This window comes from Triticum urartu, chromosome 6, assembly GCF_003073215.2.
Source record: "Triticum urartu cultivar G1812 chromosome 6, Tu2.1, whole genome shotgun sequence".
Classification (NCBI taxonomy): domain Eukaryota; kingdom Viridiplantae; phylum Streptophyta; class Magnoliopsida; order Poales; family Poaceae; genus Triticum; species Triticum urartu.
The window spans coordinates 44836451-44860905 of NC_053027.1; the positions used below are offsets into that span (position 1 = coordinate 44836451).

The window sequence follows — 24455 nt, forward strand, 5'->3', positions numbered from 1 at the left end:
CAAAGATTTACAACAAACAAGGCAATCTGGCCATACGGTTTTATAAACAAAGGTACGCAGAGAGTTATATTACTGTTTAACAGAAGAAATGTCTTCCAAAGAAAATAGTCCCGCTATCGGTTCCTTTCTTTGGGTTGTCATGCTAAGCATGACCATTAAACCTCAGCTCTAATGTAAGAGCAAAATATCGAGGATTTAGTTTGGGAGGCCAGTTAATAGCCCCCGGTAGTGTTCGGCGACAGTCGGGGTCAAGCCGTAAACACTTCGGCCAATGTTATGAACGGCCCGTCATTTAACATAGTCATCAGATCGCTGACCAGTTTACGCTTATTGTGACAGTCAGTTTTCGGATTTCTCCACTGAGGTGCTTAACCATGTGAGCTGGAAGCACAATCGCAGTGGTTCTCCCTTTGCACGCCTAGCCGAACAAAACGGAACGTAGGAAGCAAGTGCAGGAGCCGGGCAACCCAACTATTGACCGAAGACACAATTCGAAACTGATGCATATATAGCAATATCTGAGAATGTTTTTGCCGAATCCCTAAAGGTGTCCGGCGTTGCACTGCGAGACTAATGCTGGAAAAGCACAAATAGTTTAAAAGTGCCAAAAAATTTGGAAAACCAAGAAACGTCAGTAAAAACATGACGTCCGAACAAGATCAAGTGTTTGGTGCCAATTCGAAAATTGGTCTTAGAAAAAAGAAGTGCTTCTGTCGTGCTTTAACATGCTACATCCTATCTCAAGACTTCGAGCGGGTCAGCCTACGGCTTCAACCTCCTATCCCGAGGGCGGAGTACTTCTCATTAGGCCAGTTTAGCAAACTAAACTCTAGCGGCTTTGAAAGAGAAATTAGGCTCCCCGGCTAGTGACCGCACACTCGCGTCAAAAAAAGGAGTGATAAATAATAATAATAAAACTTTGCAACGACTAAGAAGAAGAACACTTATTATAAAACGGCTCAAATAAACTTAAGAGCCCCCAAGTGACTTGGGTAGAAGAATGATTGCATGTACCGAAGTACTTATATCATATCTATGTTCAACTGAACTTTAAACGCATCTTAACCGACCGTCGGCTTCTCCCTCTTCGGTCAAGGACCGAAAAGTATTATGTACTCCATCGGTCGAGAATATCGATGGTGTTTCCAATAACCAGGCAATCAGGCCATAAGACTGTAACAGACAAAGCGCGCTCAGGGAACTTATGCTATATTACTGCGAAGTGTAAGAAGTATCTTCGAAGAAAATAGTACCCTCACCGATACCTTTCTTCGGTGCTCATTGTTATTATGAGACTTGTGCAATAGATTTTTTGTACTCATGAGTTCCGTTGTGTGCCGACCATCATTGAAAACTATAAGAGCGTTAGCTTTCGGCTTCACCCAGTCTGAGGTCCGGCTCGGGTGACCCGATCGTGACAATCGCAGAGGTGCTCCCTTTACTCCCTAGCCGAACAATCGGGAACGTAGGGGTAAACACAGGAGCGAGGCAACCCAGCTTGCAAATCGCTTAAGTCAACATGGTGCATATTGTGGCGTAATACACGAATAAGGAACGAAGACGTACAAGTATAATCATATGCAACAGGAAAAGCTTCATAAAGGAAGCCCCCAAGTAAACGGGGTATTTGAATTTATGCATCACAAACAAAGTTTGGACAAGGAAATTTTTTACAAGCAACTTTTTTCCAAAAAAGTATAATGCTTGGTCGAACCGAACACAAGTTAGAAATTAAAGCTTTGAGCATGAAAGCGACTTAGTTGGTTAATGTGTTCGGTATTGATGACGCGGTCCGAGCTTGATGCGGGGCAAGGTTCCATCCCCAAAACCGGTCCCGAGGTGGCGGAGCGGAGAGCTCGACACGCCGAAATGGTGACATAGCACGGTCAATGCAGACCGGCAGAGTGATGACGAAGTCCCGGATCATTTTCCTGTGCACAAAAAGTAGTGCAAACCGGAGATAATATTAATAATAATAATTAAAAATCATTATAATAAATAATTTATGCAAATTGAGTAATAAAAGAAATATGGCCTGGCGTCGAAGTCAATGTCGATGCAGGGCGTCGGCGTGATGCGGTAAAGGCGTGGCAAAGTCTGAATTCACAGGTCGGTCCGAGTTCCAAATGCGGCGTTCGCCGGACTATGTACGGAAACTGACCGAACCACCAGGCGACCGTCGTTAATACGGCCGTCATTTGATAGACCTGTGTACAGATGATGAACAAACCAGAGTAATAATTCCTTAGGAAAAATAAACCCAAACAAGTAAAAAATACTAGGATTGATAGCACCTGGTTTATTTGTTGTAGCAATCCGAAGAAAGGTGATTCCCAAAATTGGGACTCGATCTGCACACCCATTGCCTGAATGGCGATAAAGCGACGGTATGGCGATGCTGGCAAAGGTTGGCTCGCCGAGGCAAAGCCCTCGGTCCAGCTAACATGACGGAGCTGGTCGGCTAGTGACGCCGAAGTCTCCGGAGTAGGTTGATGAAGATATGGCGAAGCCCCCGGTCCAGCCGAGATGTCGAAGCCTCGATGTCAGCCGATGAGTCGAAGTAGGTCGGCGTGACGGACACCAGCTTGAAGAAGCAATAGTGCGGCCTTGCCGATGCAGGTCGTGACGTGGTCGATGCCGGCTTGATGAAGTGACCGTGCGGCAATGCCGGTATGCTCGCTCCGTGTAATCCGTGGGGCGGCGATGTTGGTGATGATTTATCCTTCGCTATGCCAAACTCTTGTTCGGCTTGCCGAGATGATGATCCAAAGAAATTAAGCTCGGCTCAATAAAGTGACAGCGTGTCTAGCGCAGGTCGGCAGCCGTAGAGCAACGTTATCAGGCTGGTTTGACACCAACGTGATGGTGAAGATCATATTGAAAAAGACTTCAAAATTAGCGGGACGCGTTTGGGAACAAAACACAATACCCCATACAAAACTTCCTCCAAAAAGGATGTCCGAAATCCCGTTCATAAAAAAGATGAATTCGGGTCGGATTCGTTCTCGCGCAGAAAACAGATCCGAAAAGTGATGCATTAATCGGAAGTTCCTCGGAGTTTGGACGGTCGGATCGAGCTGAAATTTTGAGGGGTGTTAGATATAGTAATTCTGCAGCCGATCAACGGTTGGATCGTCCATAGGACGTCCGAGCTAGAAGCTGGACATCACGCCCTAAACTCGTCCAGATTCCCGTCCAAATCTGACAGGGCTCCGGTATATTATAGATTGCCGGAGATTCCTCCATCGGAACTCGACGAAATTTTGCATGGTCTTTGAAGACTCAATTCCGCACAATTTCACCAAAAGGATCGTCAAAGCGATGCTCTAAGAGGTGGTGGCAGCGGATACAAATTCGTTGTTTGGAAAAACAGCACGGTCGCTTGAGGGCAATGTTGACGTTGAGCCCCTGAGCTCCATAGATGATTCCTCCGTGATCTTGATAGAGATCGGAGTTGATGTTTGATGAAGGCCCTCGTCCGAACATGGTGATCCGAACATGGGGCGCAATTCTTGGTCGAACCAAGGTGACCAATCGAGCTGGTGACGAAGATGCCGAAGTCGCAGTTGATCTGCAGGCGAGCCATCAATCCTTTTGTCGATCACATAGCGGAACTCTCAATGAAAGCACCAATGTCGATGTCAAAACCGGCGGATCTCGGGTAGGGGGTCCTGAACTGTGCGTCTAGGCCGGATGGTAACAGGAGACAAGGGACACGAAGTTTTACCCAGGTTCGGGCCCTCTTGATGGAGGTAAAACCCTACGTCCTGCTTGATTAATATTGATGATATGGGTAGTACAAGAGTAGATCTACCACGAGATCGGAGAGGCTAAACCCTAGAAGCTAGCCTATGGTATGATTGTTGTTCTGTCTGATCTATCGACTAGCCTGGCCCTGGTTTATATAATGCACCAGAGGCCTAGGTTAACAAGAGTCCTAGCCGAATACGCCGGTAGGGAGAAGTCCTTGTCTTGATCGCCAAGTCTTGTGGAATCTTCCTTGTATGCGGCAGCTGCCTGAACTTGCCCATGAGTATACGGCCACGGGGGTCCTCGGCCCAATCTATCAGATCGGGAGATGACGTGTTGAGTACCCCCTAGTCCAGGACACCGTCAGGTGCCTCATATGTGAAACCTGCAAAGGCCAAGTCCAGAACACAGGGTTATACATGTCTTTGCCGGTTCCTATTGCTCCATGGGAGGACATCTCTATGGACTTCTTCTTGAGTATGCCAAGAACAAGACGAGGAAGTGATGTCGTGTTTATGGTCGTGGATAGATTCTCTAAGATGGCTCATTTCATCCCATGCCGCAAGACAATGGATGCTCATCATGTGGCAAACCTATTCTTTCGAGAAGTGGTCAGACTTCATGGAGTTTCAAGGTCCATCGTCTCATACCGTGATAGTTTCTTGCTGCATTTTGGCTCACAATGTGGAAGCAATTCAACATTGAATTGAAATTTTCTAGCACTGCTCATCCACAAACAGATGGACAAATGAAAGTGGTGAACAAGTTTTTGGGTAATCTGATCCATTACATTTGTGAAAAAAGAAATGGACAATGAGATTTGGCTTTATCTCTTGCAGAGTTCTCCTACAATAAGTTCAAACATAGATACACAGGAAGGAGCCCTTTTTCCATTGTTTACACTAAAGTTCCAACACATGTGGTGGACCTGGCGAAGCTACCATCAAGGGGGAACTCAAAATCATCATTGTCCTTTGCTGATAATTACACTCGGTTATTTGAAGAGATTCATGGTGTTTTGGAAGCAAAAAATAAAAATTATAAACAATTTGTTTACTGTAAAAGGAGGCCGAAATCATTTCAAGTTGGTGATAAGGTGATGGTATACCTCCGAAAAGAGAGGCTACCTTTAGGTGTTAAAGAGAAACTGAGGCAGCAAAGGTATGAGCCCTTCTCTATTGTGACGAAGAAATGATAATGCTTACGTGATAGATCTTCCAAGCGACATGGGTATATCCAACACTTTCAATGTTGCGGACTTGACTTTCTACCATCTAGAAGAAGCGCTCTATATATGAAGATTACTCAAGGGCGAGTTCCAAACAACCAAGGGAGAATGATGAGGAACACTAGATGAGAAAAAAATCTTATGTCAGATTTGTTTGGCTACTTCTAGATGCTTCCACTCTAGTGTAGTATTTCTTTTCTTTTCTACACTACCTACTATTTTCTAGAGTCTTCTAGTTGTGAGTAGCTATGAGTAGAATGGTGAAACTTAAATATATTTTTCGGAGTATTCCAGCTATAAATAGAAGTATTTGAAGGCTTCCCAAAGCTCTATAAATAAAGGTCCTCACCTCTACTTTGTACCCAGATTATGTACCCCCACTACCTATAATAGAACTTAGTGTTCTTATCTAAGATCTTGGAGTAGATCTTGTGCTTTAGGAGTTCTGGATTGAACCTTTGCTGCCATATCGGCCTACATTCGCCTCTAGAGTAATATATAGCACAACATGTTGAAGTAGGTCCTTCAACTCTAGTGTTGTACACTTTGTAGCAGCAAGATCGAGTTGCTCCTCCACACCCTTGTGTTGCTTCAGACTACTCCATCATTCAAAATAAATACGTATCTAGTTTGAGACTTTGAGTGGATCAATGTCAAAACTATCATTATGTATGAAGATAATACGGCATGTGTTACACAGATGCAAACAAGATACATCAAGAGTAATATCGCTAAGCATATTTCCCCTAAGTGGTTTTTCCCCATGATTTTCAGAAAAGTGAGGAAATAAACATCTTGCAACTTAAATCATGCGAAAATTTTGCTGATTTATTTACCAAGTCTTTATCAAATTCTACATTCCAGAAATATGTTCATGAAATTGATACGAGACGACTTCGAGACTTGCGGGTGTCTGAAGGAGTTTCTTCTTGAGATATCGTTTTTCATAACATCATGTTACGTTACTTCTCTTTGTGAGTTTATGTTTTGGGTTCTCGTAAATATTTAATGAAGAACTTTTGAAGGAGAATCCTTTGAGATGATAGCGCTATTTGGATGATCGTGAGATGATTCTACATGATCAAGCATAGGTTAGGGATGCTATGATTAACTACAAGTGTAATTAGGGGAAAATCACCCATTGCCCAATGGCTGTGCGGTTGCTCCCTCAACCGACGCCTCTCATCTCTCCCTGGAACCGACGCATCCCCTCTGGATCGTCGTGACTCTCCAGATCATATAAATTGTACTACTTTCCAGTGATCAATCAATAGAAGTTTCCATTCTTACTTCAAACAAAAACAAGCTACTCGAGTTAAACAAAGCTAAATGAGTTCACCCTCACAAAAGTACTCTGCTCCACTTGACAACTACTGCATGCGAACAAAGTTGCTGCCATAAAACCTTCGCCAGGATGGAGCGCTACAAGCTTTTTTGCGTGCATATTTCTAGAATAGCGGCGCTACATGCAAACATGTTTCTGGCCTGGCGAAGCTTAGTAACAACTGGCATAGCCTATTGCGTTTGCTTTCAGCGACGGAGCCATGGAATTTTATCATCATCGTTTTTAGCACCGTTGCCCAGCTGACTAACCGTTTCAAAAGAGCAACTTCATGTTCAGTTCCTGTAAAGCCCCAAATTTCTACCTCTTGGAGGCGGTCCAGCAGGAGTTCTTCGGTTTTCCAGTGTGGTGGCTGATCGCATATGCAGTCTGAGGAGCAGAACGCGGTTTGTGCCTGAAATACGAGGGAAATGTGCCGTTAGTCCATTAACTCAAATTGATTGCACATTGTAGGCCAAAAACTCGGGATGTGGTCAGATCTAGGCTATAAACTCATTTATTTCATCAAATAAGGCCAAAACCGATTCATGAGGGGGGAAACCGGCCATGTGGCTACCACATCAGGGCACCATGGATTAATGTGTAGTGTGTAGTGTGTGTGTGCGCGCACGGGCACGTGCGTGCGTGTGTGTTCACAAACTGGCCCACGGTCACAAACTCACAATGTAGCTAATGGCGTATTGAGGAGAAGAAATAAAAACCGATTGTTCCATGGGATTCGAAAAGTGCAATCAGCTTGCTGGCCACTAGAGCATTAGGTTGTTTGTGTAGTATAAGATATTAAGATGCAGCAGACAGTATCTATTAGATTGAGCAAAGGGTGCAAAGTTATGCCTGACCAAGTTATGGCAGAAACCTACCTTTGCTTTCATGACAAGAATTATCCAATGGCATGTCACCACGGCACAGGTCAGGTCATCTGAATTCACAAGAAACCAGACACCTTTTGGGTGAGGCATACAATGGCCGTCTCCATCACAATAATCTGGCCAATCTGGCATGGAGTGCGCTACTGTACTTGTGTTTAGATAGGCATGCATGCAGCACCCAGCGTCTGCAGCCATATGTTTCAGATGACTGTTGTGCACAGAATGATGCCCCCAAAGGTCCCGAGATATATAAACAATGTACATGAACCTGCTTTACCAAGCTAAAGCATGCGTACGGTTCAAGAATTCCTTTGCATCCTTTGCTCATTGTAATGTATACTGTCCGCTTCATATCAGGGCAACTCTAGCAGATGTGCCGTATCGGTCCGATCGCCACAATAACCGCCCGTGAGGCGGGCCGAAATGGATGGTCTAGCATAGTCGCCATACGCCCTCAGTCTGCATAATTGATGGATGCTGCTCCAAATCGAGCCCGCGAGCCTCCATATTTGGAGGCTTGGGGTGCGGATATGGAGCGGCCTCCAAACCCAACCGCTCGTGTGGGAGGGAAGTTTCAGCCCGGCCTCATCCTCCCGCATGCAACCCAGTAAATACACTGTCATCCGTACGACTGCCGCTTCTGCCCCTGCCTATGGCGCAACCGCTTATCCACAGGGAAGAGCACTCATTAATGGCCGCCGCCGCGTTTCGCACCCGTTTCCCACTGGACACTTATCCGCATGTATATAAACCGGGCCACCCCGCTCGGCAGCACCACTCACCCATCTGCCCCTTTGGCAACACCACTCCTCACCTATCTTCTCCCTTCCCCCTTGTCGACACACTTAACCCGATCGGCATGTCACAGCAGGCACGCCATCCTCGCGGACCTTTCCTCGGCCAGACTGAAGAGGATTGAGCCGAGAGAGAGTTCTGTGAGAGCGCGCGGGACTACTCCGACTAGGGTGAGGAGGACGCACCCTGCAAGGCAGAAATGGACACAACGCTCACACCAGTGTTCAAAAATGTGGCCTTCTCCTGCATCAAGGATGCATGGGTGTTTGTCCACCGCGTGGCCGCAGAAATCACGGCAGCCAAGGCATCCCCACCTGCGAGGTCACTTCCAAAGGGAGGAAGAGGCCGTAGTAGAAATCATAGTTGAAATGGTGGTCTAAATCCTAGTTGTAATCTCATTGAACTTTGTTGAAATCCAGTACGAAAAACTTCCATTGTTGAGATGGGGAAGGGAGAGGTCTTGCCAATGACAAGGCAAACGGATCCCACACTGGGAAAAAAATTGGAGTCACGGTTTATGGCGATTCCGAGTTGGCGCTTTGCCTCGGTAACCTCCATAATACTACCGAGCACGCTCCCTGCGTGTTATGAAGGCTGCCAATATGGCAAATCCGCTAGAGTTGCCCTTAGCACACAAATCACTTAATTTTCTAGTGGTTAGCAAGCCGCTTGCTCCTACCCTCACAGTGTGGGTTCGAGTCCCACACAACATGCAGTTATTTATTTATTTATTTATTTATTTCCTCAATACGCCATTAGCTACATTATATTGTGACGACCAGTTTGCATAAAACACCCTCTACACATTAACCCAAGCGCGAGAGGTTCAAGGTATGCTGACATGGCAGTCACGTGTCCGGGTTTTTTCCTCTGGAATCGGCTTTGGCCTTATTTGATCGAACAAACGAGTTTATGGTCTAACTTTGATCACTTCCTGAGTTCCTGGCCTAAAGCATGGAACCAGTTTGAGTCAATGGACTAATGATGCATTTCACTCCTGAAATCAGAGGGGTTTCAGCTTAATAAAGACGAAGTTATAAAGTTTATATTTGGTTGCTATAACCTTGGTGACATCTTACAGATCAGTCATCATGTCTTTCCTTCTAATACAAACATTAAGCATTAGGTTGCATGTCCATGAATATACATCGAAGCCACTTACTGCAGAAATGTGATTCTTCAATGCAAATAAAAAGTCTTAGAGAGACCATATTATTATTGGTTACTTAAACCGTCAGCGCATTAACACATACCCCCCCACCACCACACACACACACCAAAATAAATAAAAGGAAGATCTTAAATATGCTGAAGAACAGAAGCAGTACCAAACAAATCAAACAAACCGGCAATCATCTAAAGTGAAACCTATTACACAGTTACCGACCAGTAGTATCGCCAATTTCTTAACCAAAGTAGTATTGCCAATTTCTGAAACACTAAGGGAGAATGGTTGTAGCCACAGATAAACTTTACAGTGTATCATTACTGAACTAAAATCAAGAGCAGAGAAACTATCACCTCAAGCGGTCAAGCCTATTCATGCTTAGTAAGAAATGCAAATATGTATTGACATATTGCTTTATGTGACTTTCTGGTAACTGAAGCATGAAGTATCAGACAAAAAAAATTAAGGATTGCATTACCTCCAGTTGGCTAGGTTTCACAGGAAATTTAAGACAGAGTGCTTTTAAACGAGGGCACATCCTAAGAACATGGAATACGCTGGCTCCAAATGAATGTACATATGCAGTTACATCCAGGTTCAATATTGTAACGTCGGGAAGACTTGTCATATCTTCCATCAAGTATTCAGTATTACCAATGACCTGTAAGTTCAAAGGGAGTCACAAAAAGGGCTTGTATATAATATTTTATCAGAACAAATACAAACATCGATTTTTTTACAGTGTGAACAAACACAGGATACAAATAATGAGGGTTTTTTTCTCCACTCTTCAGAGGTTCATGTCCCCTTGACAGTGTAATATGCTTCAGCAGTAGCGTTAGTGAGCATATTTAATATGAACTACTGGTAGAGAATGGAGTTAACCAAGCAATGTTGAAGGAAGACTTTTGTATGGTTTTTTCTTGGCAGACATATGAAATGACAAATTCCCCAAGTTGAACTCTGTACGGATGCTTGCCTTGTTATCTATCAACATTCAACAATGAAGTCATAACACAAATAAGGATGAACTCACCGGCGGATAGATAATATAGAGATTGAGGACACTGAGACGCTCAAAGTGCTGCGGAATGCTCATGCAACAGCGATTTTGTAGAGCAAAGGAAATCGGTCCATAGACAAAGAAATTTCCAGTGACAAGACATTGAAGATGTGCCATCTCCCCAAGCTGGAGAGAGCTCGGAACAAAATCACACGTCCACAAGAGCAACTCCAGGCGAGGGGCTGAGATGTTGGCAACTGGCTGACTTGGATTCAGCCCATCGGTAAAGCAACCCATGATGATTAACATTTGGAGTGACGGTGCCCCGACAATGAGCTGCTGCATGTCAGGTAGTTTCAATAGCTTCAGTTCTAGGAGGGACTTGGAATGAATTGTGAAGTTGCCCAGACCACGAGCATTCTGGACACTGAGAATCTGCAAGGATGGGCACCGCGGGGAGGAGAGAGCGTTGCCGAGACTGCACTGGCCATATAGGTGGATGCCAACCAGCTCGAGAACTTTGAGCCGGGCGAATACGCCGGAAGGCGGCAGGGCGAGGCGAAGGAACGAGAACTCGAGTATGACCGTGGTGGCTCGCTGGAAGCAAGGAAGCAGAATCTCCCCTCTTTGCTCGGGCTCCAGCTCGGCGACCTCCTCGTTGTCGTGCCACACCACCCTGAGGAGCATGGATCCGGTGAGGCGGCGTGCGACGATGGGGAGCCAGACCGCCAGGTACTCGACGGAGGCGTGTCGGGTGGCGACCCGGAGACCGCGGAGGTCCGGCACTTGGTGTGCGGCGAGGGCGGAGACTATGCGGTGGTGCTCGATGCCGTCGGCGAAGGTGAGCTGCGGGAGGAGGGCCCAGAGGCCGCGCCACCGTCGGGTGAGGATGCTGGTCCGGGCGGCGGCGGCGGCGTCGCGGAGCTGGAGGAGGATGTGGACGAGCACGTCGTCTGGAAGCGCGCTGATGAGGTCCTCGCCGCCTGCTCCGGTGTCGGCGTAGGAATCCCGGCGCCCGACGCTCTGAGCCATCCCCATGGAGTTGCAGGTGGCCGGGGGTGGGGAATGGGACGGAGAAGCCGGATGCCGGCGGAAGTGAAATGGTCGGCGGAGTCGCCACTCGCTGCTGCTGCGAGCTCGATTTGGGGACTAGGGTTATTTGGATTGGAATTGTTTGTTTTTATTTTCATTTTTTGAGAACCAGGGCCCAGACTCGTGAGATAGATAGGCCTCTTTGCAAATTTTCATGGATTGAAGGATGATAATCCTCAGAAGTTTATCTTCATCCCAGAATCTGGCCTTTTGTTAAAGGGAATGTGGCCAACCGAGCAAGCTCTATTTGTTGTTCAAAAGGAAAGATCAGTCTACATATTTGATGATTCGAATCCAGAATCTGGCCTTTCGTCAAACGAAGTGTGGCCAACTGAGCAAGCTCTATTTGTTGTTCAGAAGAAAAGATTGGTCTACATATACTAATAGTCCCACCTCGCTTCCTTACCATAATCCCTCCTGATTTGGCCAAACTGGCCCTGGTCCTTCTGTTTTGAAAACAAAAAAAAGGTTAAAAGGGAAGCATCGATTTGATGATTCGAACCCAGAATCTGGCCTTTCGTCAAAGAGAGTGTGGCTGACTGAGCAAGCTCTATTTGTTGTTCAAAAGGAAAGATCGGTCTACATACTTGATGATTCGAACCCAGAATCTGGCCTTTCGTCAAACGGAGTGTGGCCAACTGAGCAAGCTCTATTTGTTGTTCAAAAGGAAAGATTGGTCTACATATACTAATAGTCACACCTCGCTTCCTTACCATAATCCCTCCTGATTTGGCCGAACTGGCCCTGGTCCTTCTGTTTTGAAAACAAAAAAAAGGTCAAAAGGGAAGCAACGATTTGATGATTCGAACTCAGAATCTGGCCTTTCGTCAAAGGGAGTGTGGCTGACTGAGCAAGCTCTATTTGTTGTTCAAAAGGAAAGATCGGTCTACATACTTGATGATTCGAACCCAGAATCTGGCCTTTCGTCAAACGGAGTGTGGCCAACTGAGCAAGCTCTATTTGTTGTTCAAAAGGAAAGATTGGTCTACATATACTAATAGTCACACCTTGCTTCCTTACCATAATCCCTCCTGATTTGGCCGAACTGGCCCTGGTCCTTCTGTTTTGAAAACAAAAAAAAGGTCAAAAGGGAAGCAACGATTTGATGATTCGAACTCAGAATCTGGCCTTTCGTCAAAGGGAGTGTGGCTAACTGAGCAAGCTCTATTTGTTGTTCAAAAGGAAAGATCGGTCTACATACTTGATGATTCGAACCCAGAATCTGGCCTTTCGTCAAACGGAGTGTGGCCAACTGAGCAAGCTCTATTTGTTGTTCAAAAGGAAAGATTGGTCTACATATACTAATAGTCCCACCTTGCTTCCTTACCATAATCCCTCCTGATTTGGCCGAACTGGCCCTGGTCCTTCTGTTTTGAAAACAAAAAAAAGGTCAAAAGGGAAGCAACGATTTGATGATTCGAACCCAGAATCTATCCTTTCGTCAAAGGGAGTGTGGCTAACTGAGCAAGCTCTATTTGTTGTTCAAAAGGAAAGATCGGTCTACATACTTGATGATTCGAACCCAAAATCTGGCCTTTCGTCAAACGAAGTGTGGCCAACTGAGCAAGCTCTATTTGTTGTTCAAAAGGAAAGATTGGTCTACATATACTAATAGTCCCACCTTGCTTCCTTACCATAATCCCTCCTGATTTGGCCGAACTGGCCCTGGTCCTTCTGTTTTGAAAACAAAAAAAAGGTCAAAAGGGAAGCAACGATTTGATAATTCGAACTCAGAATCTGGCCTTTCGTCAAAGGGAGTGTGGCTAATTGAGCAAGCTCTATTTGTTGTTCAAAAGGAAAGATCGGTCTACATACTTGATGATTCGAACTCAGAATCTGGCCTTTCGTCAAACAGAGTGTGGCCAACTGAGCAAGCTCTATTTGTTGTTCAAAAGAAAAGATTGGTCTACATATACTAATAGTCCCACCTCGCTTCCTTATCATAATCCCTCCTGATTTATATATGTTTTCTAGGTTCATAGTATGTCTCAAGGAGGTGTCTCGGGAATCAAAAGGATTTCAATCTAGAGAGAGATAACCAGGGGAAAGGATCTCCTGGAGGAAGAGAGACCAAATATAGTGGCTAATTATGACGAGGGAAAGGAAAGAAAGGCTGCCCCACAATTATTGAGGGGGGGGATTAACATGGGAAAAGGAAGGGCTTGGCAAGAGGAATTACGTGGATGGAGAATTTTTAGAGATGCGACTAACAATTATTCCTTAGATTAGAAGGAAGCATGCACACGTTGGCCATGGACACCATCAGGATCCTCCTGGCCACCCGGCCCCGCGGCGGACGATGAGGACTGTTGCCGGCGCCAAACTTTCCAATCATAATTGATTTTTTTATGTTAGGTTTAATTCCCCTGAAAAAGCAAATTGAATGTGAGCTGTGATAGGAGTGAGTAATGGAATCTGCATTGTTGATGAGTTTGAGTTTGGTGCTTGATAAATTGAGAATTTTGGAGAATGCTCACCTTGCTCTCACTGTCTGAGTGTTTTGGATGACGGCAGAAGGAGAAATTCACATTTCTTGGGGAGTGAGTACATCAAGAGTATTATTTTGGTTATTTCATCTTGCAATTTAAATATAGCAGTTTTGAAGGCTTGATTGAAACATTTTATAACATTGATCAAGAATATTAGGTGTATATCTTGCCAAAAAAATGCATTCATTAATGAAATTTATTAGAGACATACACTTTGATTTATAATTCTTTTTGCTTCTTTTCTCAATTGACCTTGGCCTCATAAATGAACAGTTCGGTGCTGACCCTGGCCTTCTCCGTGCGCTGGAACATGGTGTCGTCGGTGTCCCTAATGTTGCAAAAAAATGTATTCATTAATGATATTTATTAGACATACACTTTGATTTAGAGTATCAAAAGGTCTTTTCACAATTGGCCCTTGCCTCATAATTGAACAATTCCGTGCCAAACCCCGGCCTTCTCCTTGCGCTGGAACGCGGTGTCATCGGTATCCCTTATGTAGACAACCATGGCTTCCGATATGTCTCGTGTGGACGGCGAATTTCCTATATTTGTTTCTCTCTTAAATTAATTATTGTTTTATTGAGAAATCCAATAACAATTTCTCAATGTACAAAAACATATATAGACATGCAAGAAAATCATCATGTACTATTCTTTCATATTACAACTAATGGCAAATGGTCAACGAGAGCTCGAAGGACGATAAGCAGCGACGTGGATAGCATGTCATGTTGAAATAAAAGACGTGTGGTGGGGGTGAGTCTTGACTCAGGCTTATTTTGTTAGAAGCGTGTATTTTTTTTCTTCCGTTGCAACGCACGGGCATACTTACTAGTAGATTATAAATGTGTCTTCGACATGCAACAAGATATTAAAATTCAGTCTCACATAAGCTGCTGCAACACGAGCATTACAACAGACCAAAAAATTTATCTTCTAAACCACACAAAACCAACTGCCAGAGCCAACACTTATTAGGGTTTGACATAAGAACGATTTGGTCTTCGCACAAGAGGGGGAGGAGAGTATAAGCCTCCCATCCAGCTACCTCTACCAACATTATTCTTCATAGATAAAAAGAAAGGAAACCTCAAAGATAAAGAGAAGAGAAAGACTGAGAAGAGCTTGCCATTTAAGTAAAAGAAAGAATGATTGTTTTCTTAGAAAAGTCTCTTCAGCCTCAAATTGTTGCATGGTAGCTGCCAGCCTGCCACCAAGCGCACCACGAGATAGACATAGGCAACAACTCATAATTTAAAAGTCCCTAATGGCCATGACCACTGTAAATAAGCAGTGAAGCTTGATGCGACAGCGTGAGGTAACGCGACTTAATAACATGAACCAGCAACAGGTCAATAGAAAAAACAAAACAAACAGTTTAGAAAAGGAAAGAGAAGATTGTGCATCAAGTGCATCAACGTGCCACGTATGTACAATTTAGTCCAACAAATCTAATCAACCCAACGAGCTATAGGCCCTTTTTGGATTCCTAGGTTAGAGTTAGTTTTAGTTAGTTGGGGCTCAAATAACCCAAAGGTATCCAAACATGGTGGGTTAGTTTGGGTTAGTTGGATCTAACTCATCCCAAAAAACTAGTCCACACTAGAGGAGCTTATTTGGGTTAGTTCTTCTGGATCCACTAAAAAATAGTAAAAAAAAGTTACCTCTCCCCTCTAAATAGGGTCCAAAATAGTCAAATGATTAAGAAAGAATATTTATTGTCAATCTAACCCTATCATTCAAACATCTCTTTGGTTAGAGTTAGTTTAGGATTAGTTTAAGGTTAAAATATAACTCTAACCTCTAACTTAGTTAGAGTATTCAAACAGGGCCATAGTCTGTCACCGTGGCTGGTGAATGGACTAGGAGGTGACCTCACAAGGAAAATTTATAGTAAGCAAGTATGATAGGGTTTTTTAGACACCCACCAACCCCTTCCCTAGTGCGAATCCCCCCTCCCTTTCTTCTCGCCACTGACATGCGGGATCCGAATGTCAGGGACATCTTCTACCTCAAGCATCAGCGTCGTAGCTCACAACCCATGTTGAATTTTTTTGGAGAGTTGTGCGGTGTGATGCGTGTCACCTTGTGGCTCACTTGGCACAACGTCACTCTGCACATTACAAATCCTGAACCAAAAAACCATACCAACCCAAATTTTTATGTTGTTTGGCCTACGACGTGGCATGGAATCTGAAAACCCTTTGCACATTGTTTTCTCTATAAAAACAAAATATTTCGGTAAAACCGAAAATACCGATTTAGAGGAAGGCCTAGCCGAGACCGCTACACCATTTCTGCACTTTTATGTTTTCACCAGCCCACCACACCACTTATACACCAATCAATAGCCCATCACAGCAACATCACACACCCACTGCCCACACGCACGCATACGCGGCTCCTATTTGGCGTGTAGGTTACTGTTGTATAGCGACATAGCGTGTACAACCCTCCCTTTTTTGAGAAAAGTGTGTACCCTCCCATGCGCGCTAACACATTCAGGACCTGACGCCTACCCTCCCATGTGCCATGTCCTTTGTATGGGTCGGACCATTCCAGGTTTTTTCTCGGTTTTGGGAAGAACTATTTTTCCTTTTTTCCTGGGTTCTCTTTATCTATTTTGTTTTCCCTTTTTCTTTTTAATCTTTTTGTTTTTGTTTACTCTTTCATTTTTATTTCTCATTTTCATTCCATTTTTCTTTTCTCTTTTTCTTACATTTCCCTTTCCTTTTTCTTTTTTGAACATCTTTCAAATCCCGGAACATCTTTTAAATCATGAACATTTTTTTGTATTCATGATGATTTTCCTGAAATCGTGAACAATTTTTGAAGCGATTAGCACTTTTCAAATTGGTGAACATTTTATTTGAAATCCATGAGCATTTTTTTGAAATCATGAATATCATTTGAATTCATAAATATTTTTTAAAATTGTGAATTTATTTGGAACTCAAAAACATATTTTTTGAATCGATGAACATTTTTTTGAAGTTTGGCAACAATTTTTAAGATTCACAAACTGTTTTTTTATGAACATTTTTAGAAATCATGATGTTTTCTGAATCACAAACTTCTTTTGAAATTTGGGATGTTATTTTAAAATTTACGACTATTTTTTGAATTCACAAACATTTTTTTCAAAATCATGATTAATTTTTTATCTCCCCAACATTATTTTCAAAATCACCAACAAAGTTTCGATTCAGAAAACCTTTTTCAAAATCTTAAACATTTTTTGAATTAATGAATATTTTATGATTTCTTGAACATTTTTATAAAAGCAACTTCTTTTTGAAATTTGGAACTTTTTTAAAATGCTGAATTATATATATAAACAAAATAAAAAATTAGGGGAGTCCCGCCCTTCACATGGGCTGGCCTGAAAAAGCGTGGTGGTGGGAATTGCACGTTTCCTTCCTATTCGGCACGTAGCGCTGAATAGGAGCTCCCACACGCACAGACGCGGATCCCTAGCGACCAAATTCTTAAAAAAAAACTAGTGACAAAACCGGCAGCGTAGCCGAGCACCACGGATGGAGGTGCACTAACCACCTATGCAGCCTCGTTGAGTCTTTCATTCGACGATCGATTGATGAGTACGCGGGAATAGTTTTATTTTTCTCGCCCACATCCCCTAGGCATAACCGAAATGGTACACCTTTTGACTTTTCCTTGTTATATGTTTCTCTCCCATGGATGGCGGCGACACTGCATCAAGGGCGAGAGAGAAAGAGAGGCCGCATCAAGGTGAGTTCGACTGTTTCACTCTCGTGCCATCTTTCCTCATGGCTTCTCTCTCTCTCTCTCCATGTATCTATCGCAAGGGCGCTCGAGTCACGGGGGGGGGGGGGGGGGGGGGGGGGGGGTTGGGGGGTTGGGGGGGGGCACGGGCAGGGGCGCGGGGGGGGGGGTGGTTGGGGGCAGAGAGAGCTCGTGTCGCGGGTGTGGCAAGTGTAGGCAGCGTTGTGGAAGTGGAACTATGGATTAGTAGAGTAGGAGAGGAGCAGGTCCGGGTGCATTATAGTGACATCTTCTCCTCTTGTTTTTCTGCCCCAGGGCCCGGGCCCGGGGCATGGGAAAATTTTCTTCACCGTTAGTCCATTTACCAATAAGGGTTTGTTCGATTGAGGTGGATTTGAAGACGATTGAGGGGGAATTAATCCCCTACGAGCCAAAATCCCTCCAAATCCCCTACAATCGACCTGGGGGGATGGGATTAACCGAAAAAAACCTAATACAAAATTGGGCCCGCGGTGCATCTTAGCACAACCCACGCACACAAGCCCAAAGCCTCGTTCCCCCTAAAAAAAAAACAAGCCCAAAGCCTTGCACGCTCGCTCCATCTCCGGAATCTTCCCCAAAATCCCGACCTAGAGAGCTCCTACTCTCGGCCTCCGCCGCCTCCCTGCCGGTTCGCCCTGCTCGCCTGCTCGCCGCCGCCCCCCCCCCCCCCCCCCCCCCCCCCCCCGCCGCCGCCATCCTGCCTACTGTGCGGCCCTGCCCGCCCGCTGCTCCGCGCGAGGCTGACCGCGGCCCGTCGCCGTTCCGCTCCGGACCCCGGCCGCCGGGCTCCCCGACTCCCCGGACGCCGTACTACAGCGCTGCTTAAGCGCCGGGCGCTCTATAGGTAAGTGCTCCGTAAATTGTGAAGCGTACATCATCACGCGGTGCTCGTCAAGCTAACCCATGTATACAGTACAAACACACGACCATGTATGATTAGTTGTATGTATCCGACCTTGGACCACCAGCTAGCATTCTGAATCATCTCTAGCTCGATACATGGGCTTTGACAGAGGATGTGCATGCTGATTTGATTTGTCCACTAGATATCAGTCTGTTTTGGGCAGAGGGCGTGCCTGTTTTACATTTGTCCGATAGATATCAGTATGTTTTGGGGGCGCAGAGGGCGTGCTCGTTGCAATTGTCCTTGTTCGACTGTTCAAGTTATATCGTTTCTAAATGTTGCATCGTAGATGGAGAAATCGAAACATGGGAAGAGGAACCACCGTGAGGACGGGAACACGGGCAGAGGGCGTGGAAAGGGCCGATCTTCCGGTGCTAGTTCGATGAAGACGAATCCTGGGGGCATGAAGAATGAGAACGCATTACAGCCCCCCAATGCTTCAACTTCAGCGATGAATGTTATTAGGTATGACTCTAGGTTCTCTCTGAATTTACATCTGTATTGCATTTTTTTAATGTGATGGCCAAGTTATATGTGTGAGGATGTGAAATGCTAAGTGACCTTTTTCTCCTAGGAAAAAGGTCGATCCTGAAACTGCTAAATACTTCCTCGAGATATCGAATCTCTTTGATAACAAGGAGATAGACTTGGAGGACCGTTCGACGATCTGCGCTAATGCTTTGGAAGAAACTAAAGGGAAAGAGCTCGAACTTGTCACTGATGGTGTAATAAGCCACACCTTGCAGATTCTTGTACAAGGTTGTGACTTGGAGCAGTTATGCATGTTCCTTCGCAGCTGTATTCAGTCTTTTCATGTTATTGCCATGGACAAATTTGGATCTCATGTGGCTGAAGCAGCTCTCAAGGCTCTGGCAACACATCTTGAAGACGACTCCTCCAGGGTCATTGTGGAAGAGATACTGAATAGGATTTGCAAGGTATCTCTTTTTTTCAGTGCTGTTGTGTGTCTTGTTTGCATTGGTATGCAATGGAACTCATATTTGAATTGGTGCTGCAGAATATTGCTGCAGATGCTACTAATGTGATGTGCAGCTGCTATGGATCCCATGTTCTAAGGACACTTCTCTGTCTCTGTAAGGGCGTCCCGTTAGATTCATTGCAAAATTTCCACACGACAAAGAGATCTGCCGTTCTGGCCGAACGATTGAGCGGTGGTTCAAGTAGACCAGGCGACCAGAATCTAACAAGCTTTGAGCATGGTTTCCCAGATATGTTCAAAACTTTTGTCAGGCAAATGCTACAAAATGCAAAAAATGACATTTCAACATTACTAACTGAGAAGAACAGTAGCCTTGTTTTACAGGTTAGTGTCTCTTGTTTACCACTAGCTGTAATGCATAGATCTGTTTCTTTTATTTTGCTTCATAACCATCTTAACATATCCTTATGCAGACTGTGTTGAAATTATCAGCTGGTGATGATGATGAATTGAATCATATAATATCGATTCTTCTTGGTTACGATGAGGATGACAATGCTCAGAAGAAAGATTACGATGAACAAAAGAATAAGATAGTTGCTTTACTTGAAGATACTGCTTACAGTCATCTCTTGGAGGTAGTATTTTTAGTTCTCTTGTTTCTTAATTGCATTCAACTCATAAGATTCAGCTCCCATGGGGATCTTCTCGTCCTTGCCCTTCCCATTTGCACTTCGGTATGTGTAAGAATATTCACTGTATGCACATGCTTTGCAGGTCATTATAGATGTTGCTCCTGAGGAACTACGCAGCAATATGCTTATAGGCACTCTCAAGGGTGCACTATTTGCAATCTCGTCTCACCACTGTGGTAACTATGTGGTACAAGCTTTAATATCATCAGCCAAAACTGCAGATCAGGTATACTGTAGTTTACATTTCAGAAGTTTCTTCGGAATTTTGTTAGTTGTGTACTGTATAAGCTAATTGAATGTTCTTTTGAGCAAACCAGTGCTCTAAAACCACCTGAGTACTTGTAACAGCTTCCCTCACCTAGTATGCAAAAATGATGTGTCTGCTACTGCTGCCCATCTACTCTAACCACCTTTTGGATTCCATATGAATGCAAGGTTGATTACTGTGTAATCACTACAAATTTAGGCAGCCGAGCGAGTAGCGATTATCGACCTTTAGAACCTTGGGAGCATCTGTTTGCTGAAATAAACAACCATTACACAGTTTGTAGCCCATTTCATACTTTCCAAACCTATTACTTTCATTCTTCATATGTGAAATTGTGTTACAGCTTATACTAAATCTGTGTCAAATTTCTGCTTGTGAACCTGTCAAACAGATCTTTTCTTTGGTTAGCACTTGATGCATATGCATTACAATGTTTTATCAATAGAGTTCTGTTTTTTCTTGGCAGATGAAGCAAATATGGGAGGAACTTGGTCCTAATATCAAGGAGTTGCTTGAGCGAGGTAAATCAGGAGTGGTGGCTTCCATTTTAGCTGCATGCCAGCGACTTGAAACAAATCGCCTAGAGGTACTTTTTTCAACTTTAAATCTCTGCATTGCTATTTGAGAATATCTGTAGCTTAAATATATGCGATTCGCTTACTTTGGACTGCAGATCTCTGAAGCTCTTTCTGCAGCAATAACTTCAGATTCCGAGTCTTCTGGTAGCATTGTTGCACGTATACTTTTTCTTGAGAATTTCCTCCGGGAGAAATCTTATTGGAAATGGCCGCTTGGCGTAAAGATGAGTGTTCTTGGTTGCCTGATGCTGCAATCAATTTTTCAATACCCACATGTATGTAATACTCACAAGTCTATTAAATATGTTGCCATGTTGTTAAATTCTCTTTGCATGACTTTACCATTCCAGGTTTACAATATATATCCAGTTCAACAGTCTTATGCATAGTATCTATCAACGCTCTGCTATATTGCAAACTGTTTTGTGGTCCACAACAAGCTCATTCTGTCAATTATGTCGTGGTAGTTTTTTTTGTCATATTGTGCCGCTTGATTTTCACCGTGCATCTGTGTTGACTTTTCCTTTTACATCATTACACTAAGTTATACTCCCTCCGTTCCTAAATATAAGTCTTTTAAGAGATTCCACTATAGACTACATACGGAGTAAAATGAGTGAACTTATACTCTAAAAGGCATCTATATACAATCCGAATGTAGTCTCTATAGTAGAATCTCTAAAAAGACTTGTATTTAGGAACGGAGGGAGTATATATTTGATTTTCTTGAACAATAATGTGGCAACAGCTAATACATTACTAGTTATTATTGAGCAATAAAATGGCAATGCCAACAGCCGACTGTTATCCCTTAACATATTTACTTAAGTCGCTTATTTTCTGGACAAAACGATGGGGTATTGATGACTAAAACCTTATCCCTTTCATTTGCGCGCAGCAATATATTCGGCAGTACGTTACAAGTTTGCTGGCTTTAGACAATGATCAGATCCTGCAGATTGCCAAGGACCCTGGAGGCAGCCGTGTTCTTGAGGCATTTTTATGTTCGAGTGCAACAACAAAGCGAAAATTTAAAGTTTTCGCAAAGTAAGCCTTTCCTGAATAGCTCAACTCTTTGGAGATCTTTTCCCTCATTCCGGAAAATTCTATGTTCTGACAGACTCAATCAACACATATGCTTTCCCCCCTCAAGTATTATAATGCAAAGGATGTGCTTTATGCTGTTGTAAATAAATGCCGATAGGTACATTGTAGTTTTGTGTACTGAAGCCATGTGAATTGTTGGTGCTACCATATTTTCTTTATCATAAGTAGTAATCATCAAATAACAGCAATGGAAGAACTCCATTGTTTGTGTATGGCATTGGCATGGAGCCGCCCGTTAGGCAATTGCTACATTGCCGATAAAATGTTGTTCAAAACTCGGAAGTTTCCAAATATTATTGAACAATGGGAAACATTGGCAAGCCACACTAGAAGAGGGGGTTTGGCTCAACATGTTACGATCGGGTAATGTATAGCAAAAGAATAAATGGTCTAAAATAGAAAATAGATTCTCAGTGTGGTGCCAATCCACCCTCCCTGAATATATGCCATTGTATTGTCATGCTATAATCATGTACACACATCGTAATTTCTTCCACCATCTGTTGGCTCTCTACTTGGTAGTTGTATGATGCATTTTGATTTCATGATATTCCAGTATTGTGCAACATAACATTAGCTTGCAATGCCAATTCTTTTGTATTTGGAAGTACCCCTGCTGTTTTAGCTACATTGAATTTTCTCAATACCTCAATTGTCATTTTACTTCTTCCGAAAGGCTATTTTGGCATAGTGCTGTATGGCGAAGACTGTCTGGCTTATATATACGTGTGATTTGACAGATTGCAAGGTCATTACGGGGAGATTGCTATGTATCCTTCTGGCTCATTCTTGGTAGAAAAATGCTTTACAGCGAGTAATTTTTCCCACAAAGAGGCCATCGTGTCAGAGCTGCTGGCTATGCAAAATGAACTATCTCGGACAAGACATGCCATCCACTTGTTAAAGAAACTGGATGTTGATAGGTTAATCATTTTTCTATTTCCCTCGTACTTTTGTGTACGGACCTAGTATTTAGCATGTTAATAGACTTTCTCTTCCTATTTATTTCGTTATAGATACTCAAGACGACCCGACCAGTGGAGAGCTGCGCTAACTTCGAAAGAAACAACCCAGAGGGAATTTCAAGCCGAATTTGGCCTGAACAACAGTAAACCTATTGGCCAGAGTATTGAGGAGCTGCTTTCCCCTCAAAGCCCTGCAAAGAAGCGTAAACAGAAAGAGAAGACCGACAAAACTACTACTGCGGATGCCAGCCACACCAAGTCAGAATCATTTCAGAAAAACACCAAGGGACAGAAATCCGCCAAGGCAATGTCTGAGGGAGAATCGAGCAGCAAGAAACCCGTGAGCATGCCGTTCTTGAATGACAGTGGCAAGAGGAAATCGCCAGGTTTCCTATCGGACAAACCGATTCCCAAGAAACAAAAACACGAGAGACCCACAGATGGCAGGCGGTTTGTCGGGGATGGCAGCAGCGTTAGCACACCGTTTGTCAGGCATAATGTGAAGCAGAAACAGTCCATCGCTGAGCTTGCTGCTCTGGCTGGTAAGGATAAACTGACCGCAGGGGAGGTCCGGAAGCTGCTCAAGCCCGAAATTTCAGCCAAGGGCGACTAACTCAAATCTTATTTGTCAGCACTTGTAGAAAAAGAGGACCCGATTCTCGCAAACCATGTGGACCAAGGCGGCGATTTTGTCGGTAGAGTAGGTTTTTACTCATCTGTTGCCTTGAGCTGTAAGATGCACGAATGGATCTATGTACTTGAAACAGTCACTTAAGGTTATTAGTTTTGGTTCAGGAGCGACTTTCTGAAAATCCAGTGGTAAATCTTTTGTTATGTTTGTTGGGTATTGCTTGCTGATGATTTTGTGGGAACAACTCTCGTAATGAATCAATCTGTGGGGACAACTTGTGTCAATTCTATGACGGATGAAGTGATGCGGGAACAACAGAGGAGGCCAAACTCCCCGTGCCGCGGCAGCAACAGAGGAAGTACCTCGGCGTCTGGCAGCAGGGGACGTGGGTGGCGGAGATCACCGACCGTGACACCCACAAGCGGCATTTGCTCAGCTTCTTTCACACGACCGAGCTTGCTGCCCTCGAGTACGACCGGTGGCAGGTTCGGCTGCACGGCGCCGCTGCCCGCCTCAACTTCCTGTGGGGTGAGACGTCGTCCAGCTCGAACCGAGGTAGCCGGGGGTGGTGTCTGCGGCAATGGCTAGGGTGGACCGGGAGGCGAGGGAGCGCATCGCGGCGAAGGTCGTCGATGAGGAGTATCTTCCGCCTTCAGTACCTTGAGCTGGTGGAGGCGGTCCGATGGCAGGTTCGGCTGCACGGCGCCACTGCCTGCCTCAACTTCGCGTGGGGTGAGATACTGTCCAGCTCGAACCGATGCAGCCGGGGGTGGTGTCTGCGGCGATGGCTAGGGTGGACTGGGAGGCGAGGGAGCGCATCGCGGCGGAGGTCGTCGATGAGG

The 24455-nt window shown here is 44.3% G+C and overlaps 2 protein-coding genes across 2 annotated transcripts; one reads left to right on the forward strand and one right to left on the reverse strand.

The window, feature by feature from the left end:
- Positions 1 to 6220: 6220 nt before the first annotated feature.
- On the reverse strand, positions 6221 to 11367 carry LOC125516657 (F-box protein At5g03100-like). Its single transcript, XM_048682012.1, has 3 exons — positions 10189 to 11367; positions 9631 to 9813; positions 6221 to 6714 (listed from the first exon to the last, which is right to left on the reverse strand). Exons 1-3 carry the CDS (start codon positions 11191 to 11193, stop codon positions 6427 to 6429), a joined length of 1476 nt encoding a protein of 491 aa, XP_048537969.1. The 5' UTR covers positions 11194 to 11367; the 3' UTR covers positions 6221 to 6426.
- A 6809-nt stretch (positions 11368 to 18176) lies between these two features.
- Positions 18177 to 23776, forward strand: LOC125513497 (pumilio homolog 23). The gene is made up of 11 exons (XM_048678627.1): positions 18177 to 18369; positions 18719 to 18894; positions 19004 to 19367; positions 19448 to 19753; positions 19843 to 20007; positions 20147 to 20290; positions 20799 to 20918; positions 21006 to 21185; positions 21809 to 21957; positions 22758 to 22940; positions 23034 to 23776. The coding sequence occupies exons 2-11, from the start codon at positions 18719 to 18721 to the stop codon at positions 23593 to 23595; spliced, it is 2349 nt and encodes a 782-aa protein (XP_048534584.1). The 5' UTR covers positions 18177 to 18369; the 3' UTR covers positions 23596 to 23776.
- The last annotated feature ends 679 nt before the right edge of the window (positions 23777 to 24455 follow it).